The following is a 16,549-nucleotide window of genomic DNA, read 5'->3' on the forward strand; positions in this document are numbered from 1 at the left end:
TTCTATATTTATTTATTCTTTTACGCATTCATTCTTTGTTTTCCACATTCATTCTTTGTTTTCCACATTCTTTTCCACATTCATTCATTATTACAAACATGTATTTGATGACATCATTGGTTATTTATTGTTTAACAGATATTATTATTGACAAAATACCAGTGTTCCTTATTTATTTTACATAAATGAATATTCAGATCTTTTCCACATTAATTCTTTCATTCTTTCTTTTCCACATTCATTCTTACTTTTCCACATTCATTCTTACTTTTCCACTTTATCAGATTTATTTATCTATATATCTATTGTTAATTTTGACAGACTTGGTCCTCCATACACCTTATGCCGACTGCGCATGCGCTGCCACGGAATGCGGAAGATGACTTGTCAGTAGTGTTGTTGTGGAGGCTGACAGACACGTGAGCAGCCAAGGCTACGTCCTCTTAGCGACATGGCGGCTGATACTCCTCCCAAGGTACTGGACATGCACACAACCCTTTTACCTCTTTGTTGCCAGTTTATCTCATGCTAAGAGATCTATAATATACTTAGTTTAACTAAGCTTAGGTGAATTGAACGGAAATGGGTGGTATTTGATCCCTGGCATGCTATTGATCTGTCCTACTTTAGATCAGCTGATAGCCAGATGGGCTAGTAGTAGCAACCACAACAACAACAGACTAGTAAAACTACAGGCCACTTGTGATGTTAGAATTATAAGGTTCTATCTCCATTTTTGTCAAAATTGAGTTTTCTACATAATCTGATCCATTAGGTGTTTATTAATGCCTGTGTGGTGTTATTTTTAAAATGTTGACATTTTTGAGTTAGTAATTCATAAAATACAAAGGTTCCATCTCACCAAACATAATGGAATGTAAAAACTTTGACGCTCAATATCTCTGAACTGCCCTAAACGGAGATTCTAGAACCTTATCATTCTAAACTCACGAGTTAACAGTTAAACACTTGGACGTAGCTGATTGGTTAGTAAGACCCGGAAACGAGACGAGAAGATCTAGCTACCCATGTTGTGATTAGAAGAAGTCTCGTTTATGGGCCTAGGGGGGGTTGGTTAGTTAGTTAGGTCCTCCTGCCAATTTAACAACGTTTACCCTGTCTCTTACTTTTTGGGGGGATTTGGTCCACCGTGACAATAAATCTACTTATTGGCCCGGTTGTGTTTTCAACACAATAATAGCCACTACATCTCGTGAGCTTAGAATGATAAGGTTCTATCTCCGTTTAGGGCAGTTCAGAGATATCGAGCGTCAAAGTTTTTACATTCCATTATGTTCTGTGAGATGGAACCTTTGTATTTTATGAATTACTAACTAAAAAATGTCAACATTTGACAAATAACACCACACAGGCATTAATAAACACCTAATGGATCAGATTATGTAAAAAACAAAAATTTGACCAAAAATGGAGATAGAACCTTATAATTCTAAGATCACGATCTGTCTAGGTACATTTGGATGTGGTCTATCGGGCCCTGTATCTGTATCTGCCCTTGCAAGTTTACGACACGTCAGGATGTGGTCAGGTCAGGTCAGTTTCCTGCGATCCAGCAGCCCTGATATGCCCGAGAGAAACCTCTACTAGGCAGTGGTGCCATGCAAAGATCTGTCCGTGGAGATCTAACCTCCACCAAGTCACAAAGACAACATGCTCTCTAGCTAATATCCCGCCAGGACTCTCTAATCTAGACCTTCTTGGACTGCGAACATCCTCAACTCCTCATTATTATCCTTACATGTTAGTTAGACATGGGAGTTACATTTCGACATCTAGTCCCAATTGCTTGCTTGTAGGGATGTGTTCAAACACACATATTAATCAGTTCCCCCAATTTATTAATCAGTTGCAACAAATTAACCAGTGGTGTGTTTATGCGATTTAGCATCTCGTTCTTCTCACAGTTAAGTTGATTTTGTCAAGTTAAGTATGAAGAGTGGCATGAGTGATAGCTAGGCCCGGTCGCTGTTTCTACTGACTTCTGTGTCTCCTCTAAACGTCCGACCGCAGTTAAAGGCAAGGCAAGATTATAGCACATTTCAAACAGCAGGGGCAATTCAAAGTGCTTTACATACATATTTTTTTTTTTTTAATACAGCAAGAGGTATAGTAAGAAAATAAAAATGATAATGAATAAAAGCAAATATAAGAAGTAAATAGATGACCTTAGGGGCTTGGCTTGCGGTTGGGAGGAGATCTCATAATGTATTTTGGTCCGAGACCATTTTAGTGATTTGTATGCAATTAGGAGTACTTTGAATTCAATTCTCTGAGAGACTGGTAGCCAGTTAGGCCTAGTTCATCCATTCTCACCTCGAGTTCCTCAAGCTCCTTCAAAATGCTCCATCCAGTCTAAAGTTGTTGGGTTCCTCCTTATTACCTATCAACGTGTTAAGTTGAAAACGTATGGAAATATGCCCACTGACTTCATAAAACACAAATTCCAAATTCCACTTTGAAAACTGTATAATGCCCTCTAGAAATATTTTTATGTTGTGCGTGGCTGTATTGATTTCACAATGAATCACTGCTCTATTTTCTCTCCTTTAGGTTATATTTGAACATGAAGGTGTCTTCATACATTCAAACAATGATGACGGTGAAGGGTCAGACTTACTTCTTTCAGGGTTGCTACGAATAGTTGATAAGGTACATAAGTTTTTTTAAATGATGTTTCTGAATACTGAACTTATTATTGTATTATTGTTAATTAAAGTGTGTTTGTTTTCTCCATGTTCACTAGGATGGTGAAATCATTGTGGAATATAAACCTATGGAAGACACTGTCGATCCATCTAGCATGCTGTGCGCTGGCAAGGTTTGACTTAACCTTTGACCCCCCCTTTGACCCCCCCACCACACCCCCTTAAAGCTCCAAAAAAACATTCCAGCTGACATCTGAAAACAATCAATTTGACCCAGCAAAGACACTGTAAAAATCATTTTTAGAAAGCACCTTCCACACAGCTGTTCAAGGCCTTGGGATGGGTAACGGCTTGTATTCTTAACTTTAACTGCTCCTCCTGAGACATCCACTACCCCCCAGCACTGTGTCTCCTGAGACACCCGCTTTTCCCCTTTACTGTGTCCCCTAAGACTTCTACTGCCCCCCTTGTACTGTTTCTCTGTTCTACAGTGTCTATATATATAATAAATAAAATAAAAAAATAAAAAATCCTTCTATCACTGAGACTGCCAATGGCCCTGGGCCTGAGCTAGATTACTCCTCCTGCTACGACTGGTGGATTGATGATTCACTTGCTTAGTCAAATGTATTGAATTGCTTTGGAATAAGGTGTCTGCTAAATGCCAAAAAATGTAAAATGTAATTAACAGGTCAACTGTGTTCCTTCCCCAGGACTCCAGCTCTGTGATGGAGTGGGCGCAGCCTTCCAGGGAGGGGGCCCGCCCGGCGGTGGAACAGCAGCAGAGCTATGAGACAGAGTGGGACATGATCAACGCTGTGTCCTTCAGGAGGAAACCCTGTACCAACGGAGAGGGTGGGTGAACTCGGGGATGGCTTTATACACTACAGGCTCTACCTTACCTAATTGTAATTTGCTAGATAATATTTATTTTTTCACATTGTCCTTTCCGGCACTGCTACGAAATCATGCCAACACAGTACACAGTACAGTTCTGTTTTGTTCAGACTCTTATTGGCAGATTACTTGCATCTGAGGATTGACTCAGTTATTTCATTGCTGGATTGATATGTGGGATGTTTGAAGAAACCACTTGTTTGTCAGTATAGATTGTGTGGTTCATTGTGTGGAGTCATTCTCAAAGTTGAAAAGGTTTAGAGGCAGGTAAAAGGTTCTGAGGGTCATGCATGTTTTAGGTCTTCTCAACGTCCACCACGGTGGAACACTAAAAATAAATTGAATGAATGGACTGAAATGGACTGAAATGGCTGGATTGCGTTTGTGTTTTCAGGTACGATGAACCATACACATGAAAGGAGCAGGTGGGCGTTCACGTTCAGTGTGTTTGACCTGCGGTCCATCACCGTGAAGGAGAAGGGCTGGTGCTACCTGACCTTCCAGCTGAAGGAGCTGTCCCACCTCCTGCCTGCCCTCCACTTCCACCAGGGAGGCAGCGAAGGGTTCCTGGACTGCATAAGGAGATACGCGCTGCTCAGCGAGTGAGTACCTTCGTCTGACAATCTCTGCAGCCATGTTGAAAGCAATAGACCTATCGCTAAGCCACGCCCCAAAATAGAAATTGTCCAATCATATCACAGCAAAAGTCACTACAGGCAGAAAACTTGGACAAACAACTCGCTAATATCTGATGGTGAAAAGCTTCTAGACGAAATATTCTTGTCATCTTTAAAAAAAACATGTCTATTACTTGCTGTGGTGAATCAGAAATCAGAAATTTGCCAACTCCCGCCATTGTAAGTCATTGAATGTCATTCAGTCAAGGTCAGTCAGTCACTGTCAGTGAAGCGTTGTTTGTTTGTCCGAGTTTTCAAAGGGGCCGTGGCTTAGCGATAGGTCAATCGGTCAACATTATAGCCGTCTTAAAAAGCTTTGGGATTGGCTCACAATCAGAGTCAATAAAAAATGTGAACTGTCAATAAAACTTGCGAGCGTCACGCCCAGTCAGTCCTGTAGTCTGCTCACTTGAGAAAGTGTGATAAGCTTCCTCTTTTTGACCATTTTAATAAAAATAAATAAAGTTAGTCAAATAAAGTTAGTTAACTATTAAAGTATGTAACCTTTAATAGTTAACTTTGTAACCCCAGTTACAAAGTCTCTTTAGTGGTCTTTTAAAGTGGATTTGTTGAGAATAAATTCCCTGCTGCAGTTATAACCACCAGGAGACCAGTGTTTTATTCTGCTGGTAGAGTGTCTTCTAGCTGTAGGCTCCTGCTTGCTGCCTTTACGTCTCAGCTATGTGTTGGTATATAGACGATAATGAGTTCCCCCCCCTGAAATTGCTGGTTCTATTATCTATATGCTAATAGTCGTGATTTGCATGAGGTCCGGCACAAACCGCTTGTCTCTCTCTGTCTCCATCTGTCCATCTGACTGACTTTCCAGTATGGAGCTCTCCTCTTGAAAGAACCTGGCTTTCGTTTGAGCCAAATATCACACCAGATTATTTTTCCCTGTACACAGGCAATGTGTTGCTTTATCGCAGAGCAGATAGCTAGCTGTTATTAAAGTTCTTATCACGGCCCTTTCATAATTAAATTGTTTGGATTAAATGCTGGGCATTTTCAGGCACCAGGCAAAAGAACAGAGAACAGCAGAGCAGATGACATCACACTTTGTACCGTGTTTCTACGGTAACCTAATGTCTTTTTTGTTTGTGGTGAACTCCAGAATCTAAATGAATTGGAAGGCTGAGGCTTGCACTTTGTCTGTAAAATGTAAATGGTAAATGGACTGACTTATATCGCCTTATTCCAAAGCGCTTTACAACGGCCTCTCATTCCCCCATTCTCACACACATTCACACACCAATGGCGACAAGCTACCATGCAAGGCGCCGGCCCGCTCATTGGGGGCAATTTGGGGTTCAGTGTTTTGCCCAAGGACACTGTGACATGTGGCCAGCCGGGGATCGAACCGCTGTTGCCCCTGTAGCATTAGGTAGACCGTTAGAAGCCCCAGGCCCTCGTTACTAACCAAAGCACCCAGATTGACGTCTGGAGACCTCCATTTGTTGATGTTAGTGTAACTGTGTAATGTTTGCATTCGATCAATCAATGTTTGAATTCGATCAATCAAGCAAAACGGAACACAGTCCACAGACAAATCCGTTGGCACTATTCTCCACCATGCAAACTACATTTAAAACAAATATTGATTTTGCCTCCTGTAACAAGCAGAGTTACTCACAAAAGTTTGTCCAACTCCCTGTGGATATCGTGCCCTTATCAATCAGAGTAAAACAAACGTTATAAGCCTCCCTTACGAAATACGGGTGTGATGAATAGGCCCCTGCAAAGCCTTTTTACATTTTATTTTGCCTTTATTTAACCAGGTCGGCCCCATTGAGACACAATCATCTCTTTTCCGAGGGAAGCCTGGCCAAGACAGCATCTTAAAACATTTAAATTTTGAGTTTCGACAGTTAATACAGACAATGCAGAATTACACAATAAAACAACACCAAATCAACAACAAGAAAATAGACAACATACAATCTGGTCAGAGCAATAGAGTTAAATAATGGGACTTTCATATAAAGAACGCAAGAACGCAAGAACGATATGAGGCTGATTCCAAGTTACTCACAAGGTTTTTAAAAGTTCCAAGAGAAATGAGTTCCTTCAGGTTCAGAGTGCTCTGTAGTGAATTCCAGGCAGCGGGTGCAAAGTGCATGAAGGAGGGCTTGCCGAATTCAGTGCGAACTTTGGGGACATTTAGCAGATAACAGTCGTTGGAACGTAAGGAGTAAGTACTCTGGGTTCTTGAACCACATAAATATTGGGGGAGTAGGCCTAAAATGGCTTTATATATGATGGAACCTGGTTCACTCCTCCGCCATCTTAGCGCCGCCTCTTTAGGCAGCTCATTTTAAATAAGGAAACCAAACTGGAGTGCAGAACATAAACTCCACTTGACCCTAAAATGATGATGATTAGCAACTTCCTTTTTTCCCATATCCCTGAAGTGTGTAGAAACATTGTGTGTGATCATTTGATGAAGTTGTTTTATTTGGCTGTTTTAGCCGTCCTAGCTTTTTGTTCTAGTGTTGCTAGGGAAACAGTGCAAGAAAGACGTGATCCCAGCAACAACAACTCTCAGTAACATTAATCTATAACTGTGTGGTAACGCGTCGGACACACACACACACACACACACACACACACACACAGACACATGCAAATAACTGTTATTGTCTCTTCTGTCACAACGGCAGTTATTTTGTTATAGTGTCACATCACGCCCGTGGATGTCCGTTTTGTACGACGAGTGTTCTGTGGAATATACATTCTGTTCAGAACATTCTGTTGTATTCAGATTCAGATTCAGATAACGTTTATTGCCATTATGCTTGACACATATAGGAATTTGCTTTGGCATTACAGAAGGTGCATTTATGCTTTTTTCACATATATATGAACAAAACAAGTACAATACAAATGCAAAAACAGGACAACACAGGACAGACAGTGCATGGATAGTGCTGTATATAAAGTGCAGTGCAGAGTTATTCAAGGTCTAGTGCATGTTCAGTCCTGGGTATACATTCCTCCCCTCAAGTTAAGATATTCTGAAAATGACTTGGGGACGTCAGACGTCTTAGTTCTATTGAAGATTGATAGATGTGTTACTCTACTTTGTCCTCAGGGCTCCAGATGACACCACTTGTCTGCTGGTCAGCGCCCCCAACAAAGCTCTCTCCCAGTCCTTTGAGAACCTTCTTGACGACAACAACTATGGCCTTGTTGACGTAAGGGGCTATCATAATCATCATTAAACAAATATGTGATGCATTTTTTTGTGTTTGTGTCTGATAATCGTGCCACCCACCCAGTAAACAAAGAGTCCAATAGACGTCCTCAGGGGAAGCCGGAATGTGGGTTCAGATGACGTCTTTCTAGGACGTCCAGATGACGTCTTTAGGACGTTTTAATCCGATTCTGTGGTCCATAAGACGTCCTAAAGACGTAATCTGGACGTCCTAGAAAGAAGTAATCTGGACCCACATTCCGGCTTCCCTGAGGACGTCTTTTGGACTCTTTGTTTACTGGGCATCATCCCGTGCCTGTGTTCCCATAGAAATTGAAGAAGGATCCGTACGTGGCCACACTAGGCGGCTTCTCCAAGGTTACCAACTACATCTTCGACGCCTTCCGGGGCCCGGAGCTGGAGCAGCAGCAACAGCGCCCCCCGGAGGAGGTGGCTGACCTCCTGGAAGAAGTCATCCCAGGACTGGAGATCAATCAGCAAGAGGAGCCCGGCTTTGAGGTCATCACCAGGGTGAGCAAGTCCTTCTCGTTTTTTTTTTTTTTTTTTTAAGTTATTTTTTCTGAGTGGGGCAGTCCCACTCATATTTTTCATTTTTATTGACAGTACAGTATAGATTATGACAGGAAGGATCGGTGAGAGAGAGAGGAGGGATGACATGCAGGATATGTCCCCGGCCGGAATCGAACCGGGGACCCTGCGGTTACATGGTCGACGCTTAACCCGCTACGCCACCTAAGCGCCCTGTCCTTCTCTTGTTTATTGGTTTTTTTAAACTTTGTTTATTGTTTTTTTTGGAGAGCATCAATTGTGAATACAGCATTTATAAAAAGGTACGTACCGTATACCCTCTATAGAAAATACTTACACGCCCCGCGGTGGTGTAGCGGTCTACGCACTGGCCGCTAGTGCATGCTGCCCACCGGGGCCGGGGTTCGTATCCCGGCTCGCCAGATCCAGATATGGCCGAGGCACACGGGAAGCGGCATATTGGCCGGCCGCTTCCGAGGGGGGTATAGGAGTATTTCTGGACTAGGATCCGTCGCGCAACACCGCCCCCTGGGTGCCGGAATAACGGTACTGGGCTCGAGGAGCCAGTCAGCCTAGTCTGCCTGGCGCCCTCCTCTGGGACTGCCGGCCACGGGGTCGTGCGGCGGATCCCATGCAATAGGCAGGGGATAATTGGATGCTAAATTGGGTTAAATTGGCTACCAAATTGGGTGAAAAAGGGATAAAATCAGAAAAACAAATTTATAAAAAAAAAAAAAAAGAAAATACTTACAAAATGTAAAGACTTAAGAAACTAAATCAAAAACATAAAAACTAAATCAAAAACATAAAAACAAAACATGAGAGCAAATAGAAAATAAGATACAAACAAAAAATGTTAAATTAAAATAAATAATACAAGTTAAAGGCTTCCAGTTTCTACAGAGTCGGGGGAAGGTCAAGGTCTCAGTGTAGGATAGGATAGGGTCCCATATGAGGTGAAATTTATCAGTTGAAAGACAGCAAGTTGTCGTTCTCTTATGATGTGTTTCCCGCAGGGTTTGTTTGAAAGTAACTGGCAGTCTGATATGTTTCTCCTTCTCAGTGACTTTTGATATCCTTTCTGTTTTTATCTGTTTTGTTCCTGTGGTCATTTACAGAAGAGTACCTGCCCTGCTTATTGTGTCAGTGTTTGGTTGTGTTGCTCTCAGATTGATTTGGGAGCCAGGCCGGAGGTACAGAGGAGGGAGCCGCTGTCGGCAGAGGACTGGGTGGAGCATCAAGACCTGGAGGGAAGGATGCGAAATGTCCCTGATCTCAAGAAAAGCATATTCAAAGGGGTACATAGATTTTTCGATTTTACATGTCTTTCATTAATGTTACATATTCTTCAAGGTCAGTATGTTTCATTACACTGGATCTCATTTCTGTCCTGTCCTGGTCATGCAGGGATTGTGCCATGCGGTGAGGAAAGAGGCCTGGAAGTTCCTCCTGGGGTATTTCCCGTGGGACAGCACTCAGGAGGAGAGGAAAAACCTCCAGAGGAGGAAAACGTACGTGACGTAACTAAGAACTTACTGTGTTTGAATAGTCAGCAATGTGTATTTCGTGAGGCATAATCGTGTGAATGTTTTAGAAGATTATATCATCACTATCACCCAGTAAACAAAGAGTCCAAAAGACGTCCTCAGGGAAGCCGGAATGTGGGTTCAGATGACGTCTTTCTAGGACGTCCAGATGACGTCTTTCTAGGATGTCCAGGTGACATCTTTCTAGGACGCCTTATGGACTACAGATCGTCTTCTGTAGTCCTAAAGACGTCATCTGGACGTCCTAGAAAGACGTCGTCTGAACCCACATTCCGGCTGCCCTGAGGACGTCTTTTGGACTCTTTGTTTACTGGGCAAAATTGCACTTCTGTAGCTGAAGGTTGGCCTCATGTTTCCCTTCTCAACTGTTAAACCAGGGATGAGTACTTCAGGATGAAGCTCCAGTGGAAGTCAGTCAGCGACGAGCAGGAGAGGAGGAACTCCAGGCTGAGGGACTACAGGAGCCTGATAGGTACAATCTTGTTACGTTCAGACCATCTTGTGAATGAGTTACAGTGTGAATTTCAAGAGGCGTCTGTAATACCTTCATAATATGGACACACACACACACACATATATATACTGTATATACAGTGCATCTGGAAAGTATTGACACCCCTTCACTTTTCCACATTTTGTTATGTTACAGCCTTATTCCAAAATGGATTAAAAGAAAAATGTGAAAAAGTTTTGTACATAAGTCTTCACTCCCTTTGCTATGACTCTCAAAGCTGAGCTCAGGTGCATCCTGTTTCCACTCATCATCCTTCAGATGTTTCTACAGCTTGATTGGAGAAACATAACAAAATGTGGAAAAAGTAAATACTTTCCGGATGCACTGTGTGTGTGTATATATATATATATATATATATACAGTATATATGTATATACCTGAAATAAGACCTCCAATTGTTTATTTATTGTCAGTTTACCTCTTGACTTTTCAGAAAAAGATGTAAACCGAACAGACCGAACCAACAGATTCTATGAGGGCATAGACAACCCAGGCTTGGTCTTACTTCATGACATCTTGATGACGTACTGCATGTATGACTTTGACCTGGGTGAGTGATAACTTTGTTTGCAAGCCATGTGCAGCGGTGAAATGCTACCAGATTGTTGAATATGCATTTAATGATACTGCAGTTGTGGAATGCCATTAATGAAATTCTTGTGATTCATCACGTACAACATCATTTAGCAACAGCAGCTGATTTGACTCTCTGTGACCTTGTTTGTGACTTACCCGGTGTGCTAGTTCAACCGAACAGTTTTTAAATCCATTGGTGTTCACGATTCATAGCATCTACCGGTTAGCATTTGCGTGCATTTTGTCATCTATGCTAAATGCATTTAGCCTGCATTTTTGTGCAATTTGTAAATTGTCACATGTGGACTATGTAACCCTTACTGATGCTAACTCTCTGGGATCTTTCCCTTTGCTCCTATTCAGGGTATGTCCAGGGAATGAGTGACCTCCTCTCCCCGGTCCTGTACGTGATGGAGAACGAGGTGGACGCCTTCTGGTGTTTCGTCTCCTTCATGGATCAAATGGTAAATGGTGGTAAAATGCTTTGTTTTGTCTCTCGCTATCGTTTTGTTTTGTCTGAGGATAGTATGTTTACGCCTGTGTGTGTGTGTGTGTGTGTGTGTGTGTGTGTGTGTGTGTGTGTGTCCGTGCGTGTGTGTTTGAACAGCACCAGAACTTTGAGGAGCAGATGCAGGGCATGAAGACCCAGCTGATCCAGCTCAGTGCCCTGCTGAGGCTGCTGGACTTGTCCTTCTGGAACTACCTAGGTAAGACCTACCTTAACTACCTTAACTACCTAGGTAAGACCTACCTTAACTACCTTAACTACCTAGGTAAGACCTACCTTGAACTACCTTAACTACCTAGGGCATCGTTCACACGGCAGTGAAATGTGACCCAGTCTATAACCGCTAAATCCAGTAGCCCATTCGGCGGTAACCCGCCCCATATGGCAACCCTGCACTCTAGACGCACTTGCTCATATCTTGCTCATATCTTTGCCGGCTTCCGCTGCACAAAAACTTGAAAATGAAACCGGTTGTAACGTTATCATGTTATCCTATATATGTTATCATATATATTATATAGTGTCTAGAAAAGCTCTATATAAGTCTAATGTATTATTATTATTATTATTATTATTATTATTATTATCCATGGTTACTTCCGTAAATAGTGCTCTGCGCCTGACATCCTTTATGTTTTTGACGTCATTGTTATTGTTCTTCTGCATATGCGGGTCTGTTCAGGGACGTGGAATGTTCACACTAGTCAATGTAGGTCAAATATAGGTCACATTTTAAAAGTAATGTGAACTGTCAAACAAAAAAATCGGATCTGTGTAAAAAAATCGGAATTGAGCATCAAGACCTGCAGTGTGAACAAAGCCTAAGTAAGAGCACCTTGAACTACCTTAACTATAGGTAAGACTGGATCTCCTCACATGGCTTCATATGACTACAATGGCTTCATATGACTACAATGGCTTTATGAGTCAAATAGCTTCATCTGACTAAAATGTGGGTGTTTTTAATCATAAGGATTACATGAATCTGTAAATATTTAGGTCATAAAACATGTTTAGTGTCCTATAATTCCTCTTCCTGTGTTTCCATTCTTCCATTCCAGAGTCACAGGATTCAGGCTACCTGTATTTTTGTTTCCGGTGGTTACTGATCCGCTTCAAGAGGGAGCTTAGCTTCCAGGACGTGCTTCGACTGTGGGAGGTGAGTTCTGTCCGTCACCTTCGTCAGCACAACTGCCTCTCCTGTACCAACTGCCTCTCCTGTGCCACTTTCCCCTTTACGTTCTTCAACCCTCCTTTCTCTCCTCAGTTTGTCTCATATGGTTACAACGTACATGTGATTAAAGATTTAACATGTCATTATTGTCTTTCATTGTGTTACGTTTTACCTACATTTGATTTCGCTCAGGTCATGTGGACTGGCTTGCCTTGCCAGAACTTCCATTTGCTGGTGTGCTGTGCCATCCTCGACTCCGAAAAACAGAAAATCATGGAGGAACATTATGGATTCAATGAAATCCTCAAGGTAACAGAGGATCCTCCTCACCACTGTGTTTAACTCATCTAGGCTGAGTAGCAAGAGCCTACCCAGTAAACAAAGAGTCCAAAAGACGTCCTCGGGGAAGCCGGAATGTGGGTTCAGATGACGTCTATCTAGGACGTCCAGATGACGTCTTTATATTCCGGCTTCCTTGAGGACGTCTTTTGGACTCTTTGTTTACTGGGTAAGAGGCCGTTCACATAAGCTGAGCTCAACACAAGGAACAACGCAGCTTGCTTCCAGAGCGAGTGTGCTGATGAGGAAAGCACAGTGGCGTCCTCTGTTGAAAACAACGGTTGGCCCAGCGCAAATCTGTTTTTGACTTATTATGTGAAAGTCCTTTTAACTCTGACCTGCCGTAACATGTGAGAATAACTGCTTTTCTGAATGGAGGGATGTTCTGTTGAGGTCCACTTTCAATGTTAATGTCAGTTTTTCCTGTTTTAACAGCACATCAATGAACTTTCAATGAAATTGAACATTGAAGAAATCCTTCAAAAGGCAGAAGCTATCGGTGTGCAGATCAGAAGTTGCAAGGTACATTCAAGTTATTGTAGTATTGTGTAATGAACCAAATTCATTCTATTTGTTTACAAAGAAGGATGTTCTTTACTGTATGCTCTATCGTTTTGAAGAATACAACAATAAGCCTATGTGGGCTGAGAATGCATATTTGGTTGGTAATCTTGACATTGTTGATTTTTCTTTTCAGGACTTGCCTCACGCAATAAGCGAAATTCTGGGATTCAACACTGAGACAGAAATGTCCAGGTTAGAAACGAGGGGGTTGGGAACACCTGGGACGCCCCCGTCACCAAGACCTGCACAGAGACAAGAGGTCTTCACCAATGGTCATGGACATTTAAGAGAAACCCCCCACAACGGGTGCAAAGTTGCCTTCATATCATAGTGAACAACAGAATTCAACAAAGACTTTTCAATTTCCACACACCCAAAAGAGAATCGGTGCTTCAGTTGGTAACCGACGCCATGTTATCATGTCCCTAAGAAGAGAAATGAAAAGAATGTAAAAAGGATTTAAAATTATTCAAATGTTATTATTTTTGTAATTTCTTGTACCATATTGTCTTTCATTGAAATAGTCATTCCTTTTCTCTTGATAATTATATTTCTATAGAGGGTTGAGGTGAGTTTGCGTTGTAAGTAATAATGTGCTGTGGTTCATTTGAAGTAACCCATCTCAGAATCATGCACAAAGTATCCAAATATAATCATGAAACTTAAATGTTGTTTGATACACATTTGAAAAAATTAGGCTAGTTAATTAAAATTTGGCCATACATTGATTTTAACAACTGACCAAAGGGCTGTACAATACACTGACACTTTTCTTATTGAAAATAAGTGACAGGTTGTTGAAAAACCTACAAACTTGCTTTTGTCCAGCTTGCCCAGTGAATGGAAAAAGTATAGCCTTCCATTGTGTACTCAATCTCCAGTATTAATGACTTGTTGTTATTTCGGTCATCCATATTGATATGGAATAAAATATTTTGCAGATATGTCCTCTAGAGGAAATATTTTTCCCCACATGTTTGACATTTGTATTTTAAATCTTTTTGTATTCTTTATTTGATTAAACCGGGCAAGGCTATGAAGAGTGGGCCCGCCCTATCCGCTTGTTAAGTCTGAAGTCAAAAGTGACGTTTAGCCATTTCCGAGTCCAAACCAGAAATTCCCCGCACCAGAGTACCTGTGAACTACGGTAGAATGACAGTTTAATCGTTTTTTAGACTCGGATCTATTCATACAACAAGGGACACTGCACTTTCCCGTTTTCTCCATATTGTCAGGGTATTTGAGCCTCGGAAAAGCGCTATATAAATATAATTTATTATTATTATTATTTCGGCATTTCGAAGACAGCGCCTCAGCCAACGTTGGACCCGGTTACACGTCACGACTTAACAAGCGGATACCACACATATATTGTAATGTTGTAAGACTTATTTTAAACCATAGTTGGCGCACAAGCGTTATTTGGATGTATTGTCAATCTTGTTTTGGGCTAAGAAATACAAATTATATTTAATTTTTTTCGACAATACATTTAATGTATTGATTATAATTAGATTTTTGTCTCTTTCAAAATATTGAATTGTGGACTATTGTTTGGTACAGGGAAAAAGTGAGATATGCACTTTGAGTCGTGGCCTTTGTAATGCTGTTGGATAGGCACTTCAGGCCATAGATAGAACAATGTTCTATTTTATAATGCTCCAGGCAATAAAACCAGTGGTTCAGCATTTATTTTCACTTGTTGAATCCTGTTATATACCTGTGTTCTATCATTTCCCCCACTCCCTGTTCCATTCTTTTACAATTCAGTTGACCTTGGATTCATAATAAATCTGTCAGTCTTTTCACAATTGCTTGGGTTTTAATAGTTGGTAGGCTACACTTGAAACTCTGCTGAAGTTTAAAAACAAATGTGTTGACCTGAAATTATTCCTGAGAAGGGAATTGTATTACTTTTTGCAAGGTAGTAAACATTCTACTTTATAAATCTCTTGTACATAATCCAATTGAGCAAAAGTGTTATTTCTGAAATATTTTCATATTTCACATAATTTAAACCAGCTGTTATTATATTTTATATCCTCGACATGTTTTCCATAGTGAAGCCCTTTTAATGTAAATCACTTCCAATTTCATTCATGAACTTGTGCAGAAATGTCACTGAGGGCCTTGAAGTATTAAAGCAACCCCCCTCCTCCACCCCATCCCACCCCCCCATAATTCCACTTAAAATGCAAGCCATGCACGGCTCCAAATGGCATTTTGCCTCTTTCAAGTCACTGATGGACGTCAGGACATGACGTTCTTCAGCCGTGGTTGACAGTCCACAGAACTCTCTGGATCTTTTGATGGAAGATGCTGCCATCGGAGTGAAGTATCAACAAAGATCTGCTCATAACGCGACGTCACAATTAGAACAAAACAGCCTCGGTCACCTCGCCTCCCATCTCCACCCGCTTTCATTTCCTGTCACACAGGAAATTGCCTCAAAGCCGGCTGATAGCACAGAGCTCACAGCTATGATTTATCTGTCATCTCCTGGGGGGGTTTTATTAAAAGAGAAGCTGCTTTGTGCGGACTGACAGATGCTTCCTCATTCAGCTGCACCTGTAAACAGTGTTGTGGGGATTCTGAATGGGCAGAAATAGACACACTTTTTTCCCCAGACTGGACATCACCCAGACACCCAGACAAATCCACTCTTATCCAGCTCTGGTGTGATGATGTGTATCATCATGTAGGCCTAATTCAATTAAATTGCTTCACCATGTGTGAGGTTCCCATATTAATTATGCATGAAGGAAGAGATTTTTGTCCTCTTATGTTCACCTTGTGTCGATGGTCTCCTTGGCTTTCAAGGTCATAGTGGCATAGAAAGTATCTTGCCTATATACAATTCTGACATCAAAAACACTTTCAGGGTTCTGTCCTGTGCGATATATCTGTCTCTTCTCTTAGGAGTTTAGTTCCTCTCAAAGCAGGTGGGAGTTTGCATTGCTACTGGCATTGTTATATGAAGTTAGGCCTACTCTCTTTAGCTATGTTAGAGTGGTGAATGTGCATTTGAACAGGTGGATTAACACAGATTTTTAACTCACAGAGCTCACAGAGCTCTCTGCTTGCCTAACAGGAGATAGCTCTTCAAACGCATCTCCATCTGGTGTGTGTGTGTGTATTATGAGCCTGCTTGTCAACAGTAACGCGAGGGGGAATGTCTTATCAGTACCCCATGCCTCGCCCTCCGTCACACTATATAAAGGGGCTTGGGCAGGGGCTTGCTGGCAGAACATATCCTAGCCTCGCACACGGGTGGAGGAGGGCAGCTGCAGTCAAGTTCAGAGAGTTAGACCTTCTGTCTTATGTTGTCCCTTTGGGGTGTTCCTC

The 16,549-nt window shown here is 41.6% G+C and overlaps 1 protein-coding gene across 1 annotated transcript; it reads left to right on the forward strand.

Moving 5' to 3' along the window:
• Nucleotides 1–395: 395 nt before the first annotated feature.
• On the forward strand, nt 396–15,007 carry tbc1d15 (TBC1 domain family, member 15). Its single transcript, XM_080544885.1, has 17 exons — nt 396–475; nt 2,572–2,670; nt 2,765–2,839; nt 3,380–3,521; nt 3,958–4,165; nt 7,332–7,434; nt 7,764–7,964; nt 9,152–9,280; nt 9,390–9,493; nt 9,907–10,001; nt 10,477–10,593; nt 10,983–11,083; nt 11,227–11,326; nt 12,189–12,286; nt 12,494–12,610; nt 13,076–13,162; nt 13,338–15,007. The coding sequence occupies exons 1-17, from the start codon at nt 452–454 to the stop codon at nt 13,533–13,535; spliced, it is 1,998 nt and encodes a 665-aa protein (XP_080401011.1). The 5' UTR covers nt 396–451; the 3' UTR covers nt 13,536–15,007.
• The last annotated feature ends 1,542 nt before the right edge of the window (nt 15,008–16,549 follow it).

The sequence above is a fragment of the Nansenia antarctica genome, assembly GCF_963989245.1.
Source record: "Nansenia antarctica genome assembly, chromosome: 14".
Lineage (NCBI taxonomy): Eukaryota > Metazoa > Chordata > Actinopteri > Argentiniformes > Microstomatidae > Nansenia > Nansenia antarctica.

Excerpts from the sequence above, each read along its gene's own strand:
- tbc1d15 (XM_080544885.1), top strand. The coding sequence starts at position 452 with ATGGCGGCTGATACTCCTCCCAAG. Across the intron at positions 9,494-9,906 it reads AACCTCCAGAGGAGGAAAAC|GGATGAGTACTTCAGGATGA; the intron begins GTACGTGACGTA and ends CTGTTAAACCAG. Across the intron at positions 10,002-10,476 it reads GGACTACAGGAGCCTGATAG|AAAAAGATGTAAACCGAACA; the intron begins GTACAATCTTGT and ends TTGACTTTTCAG.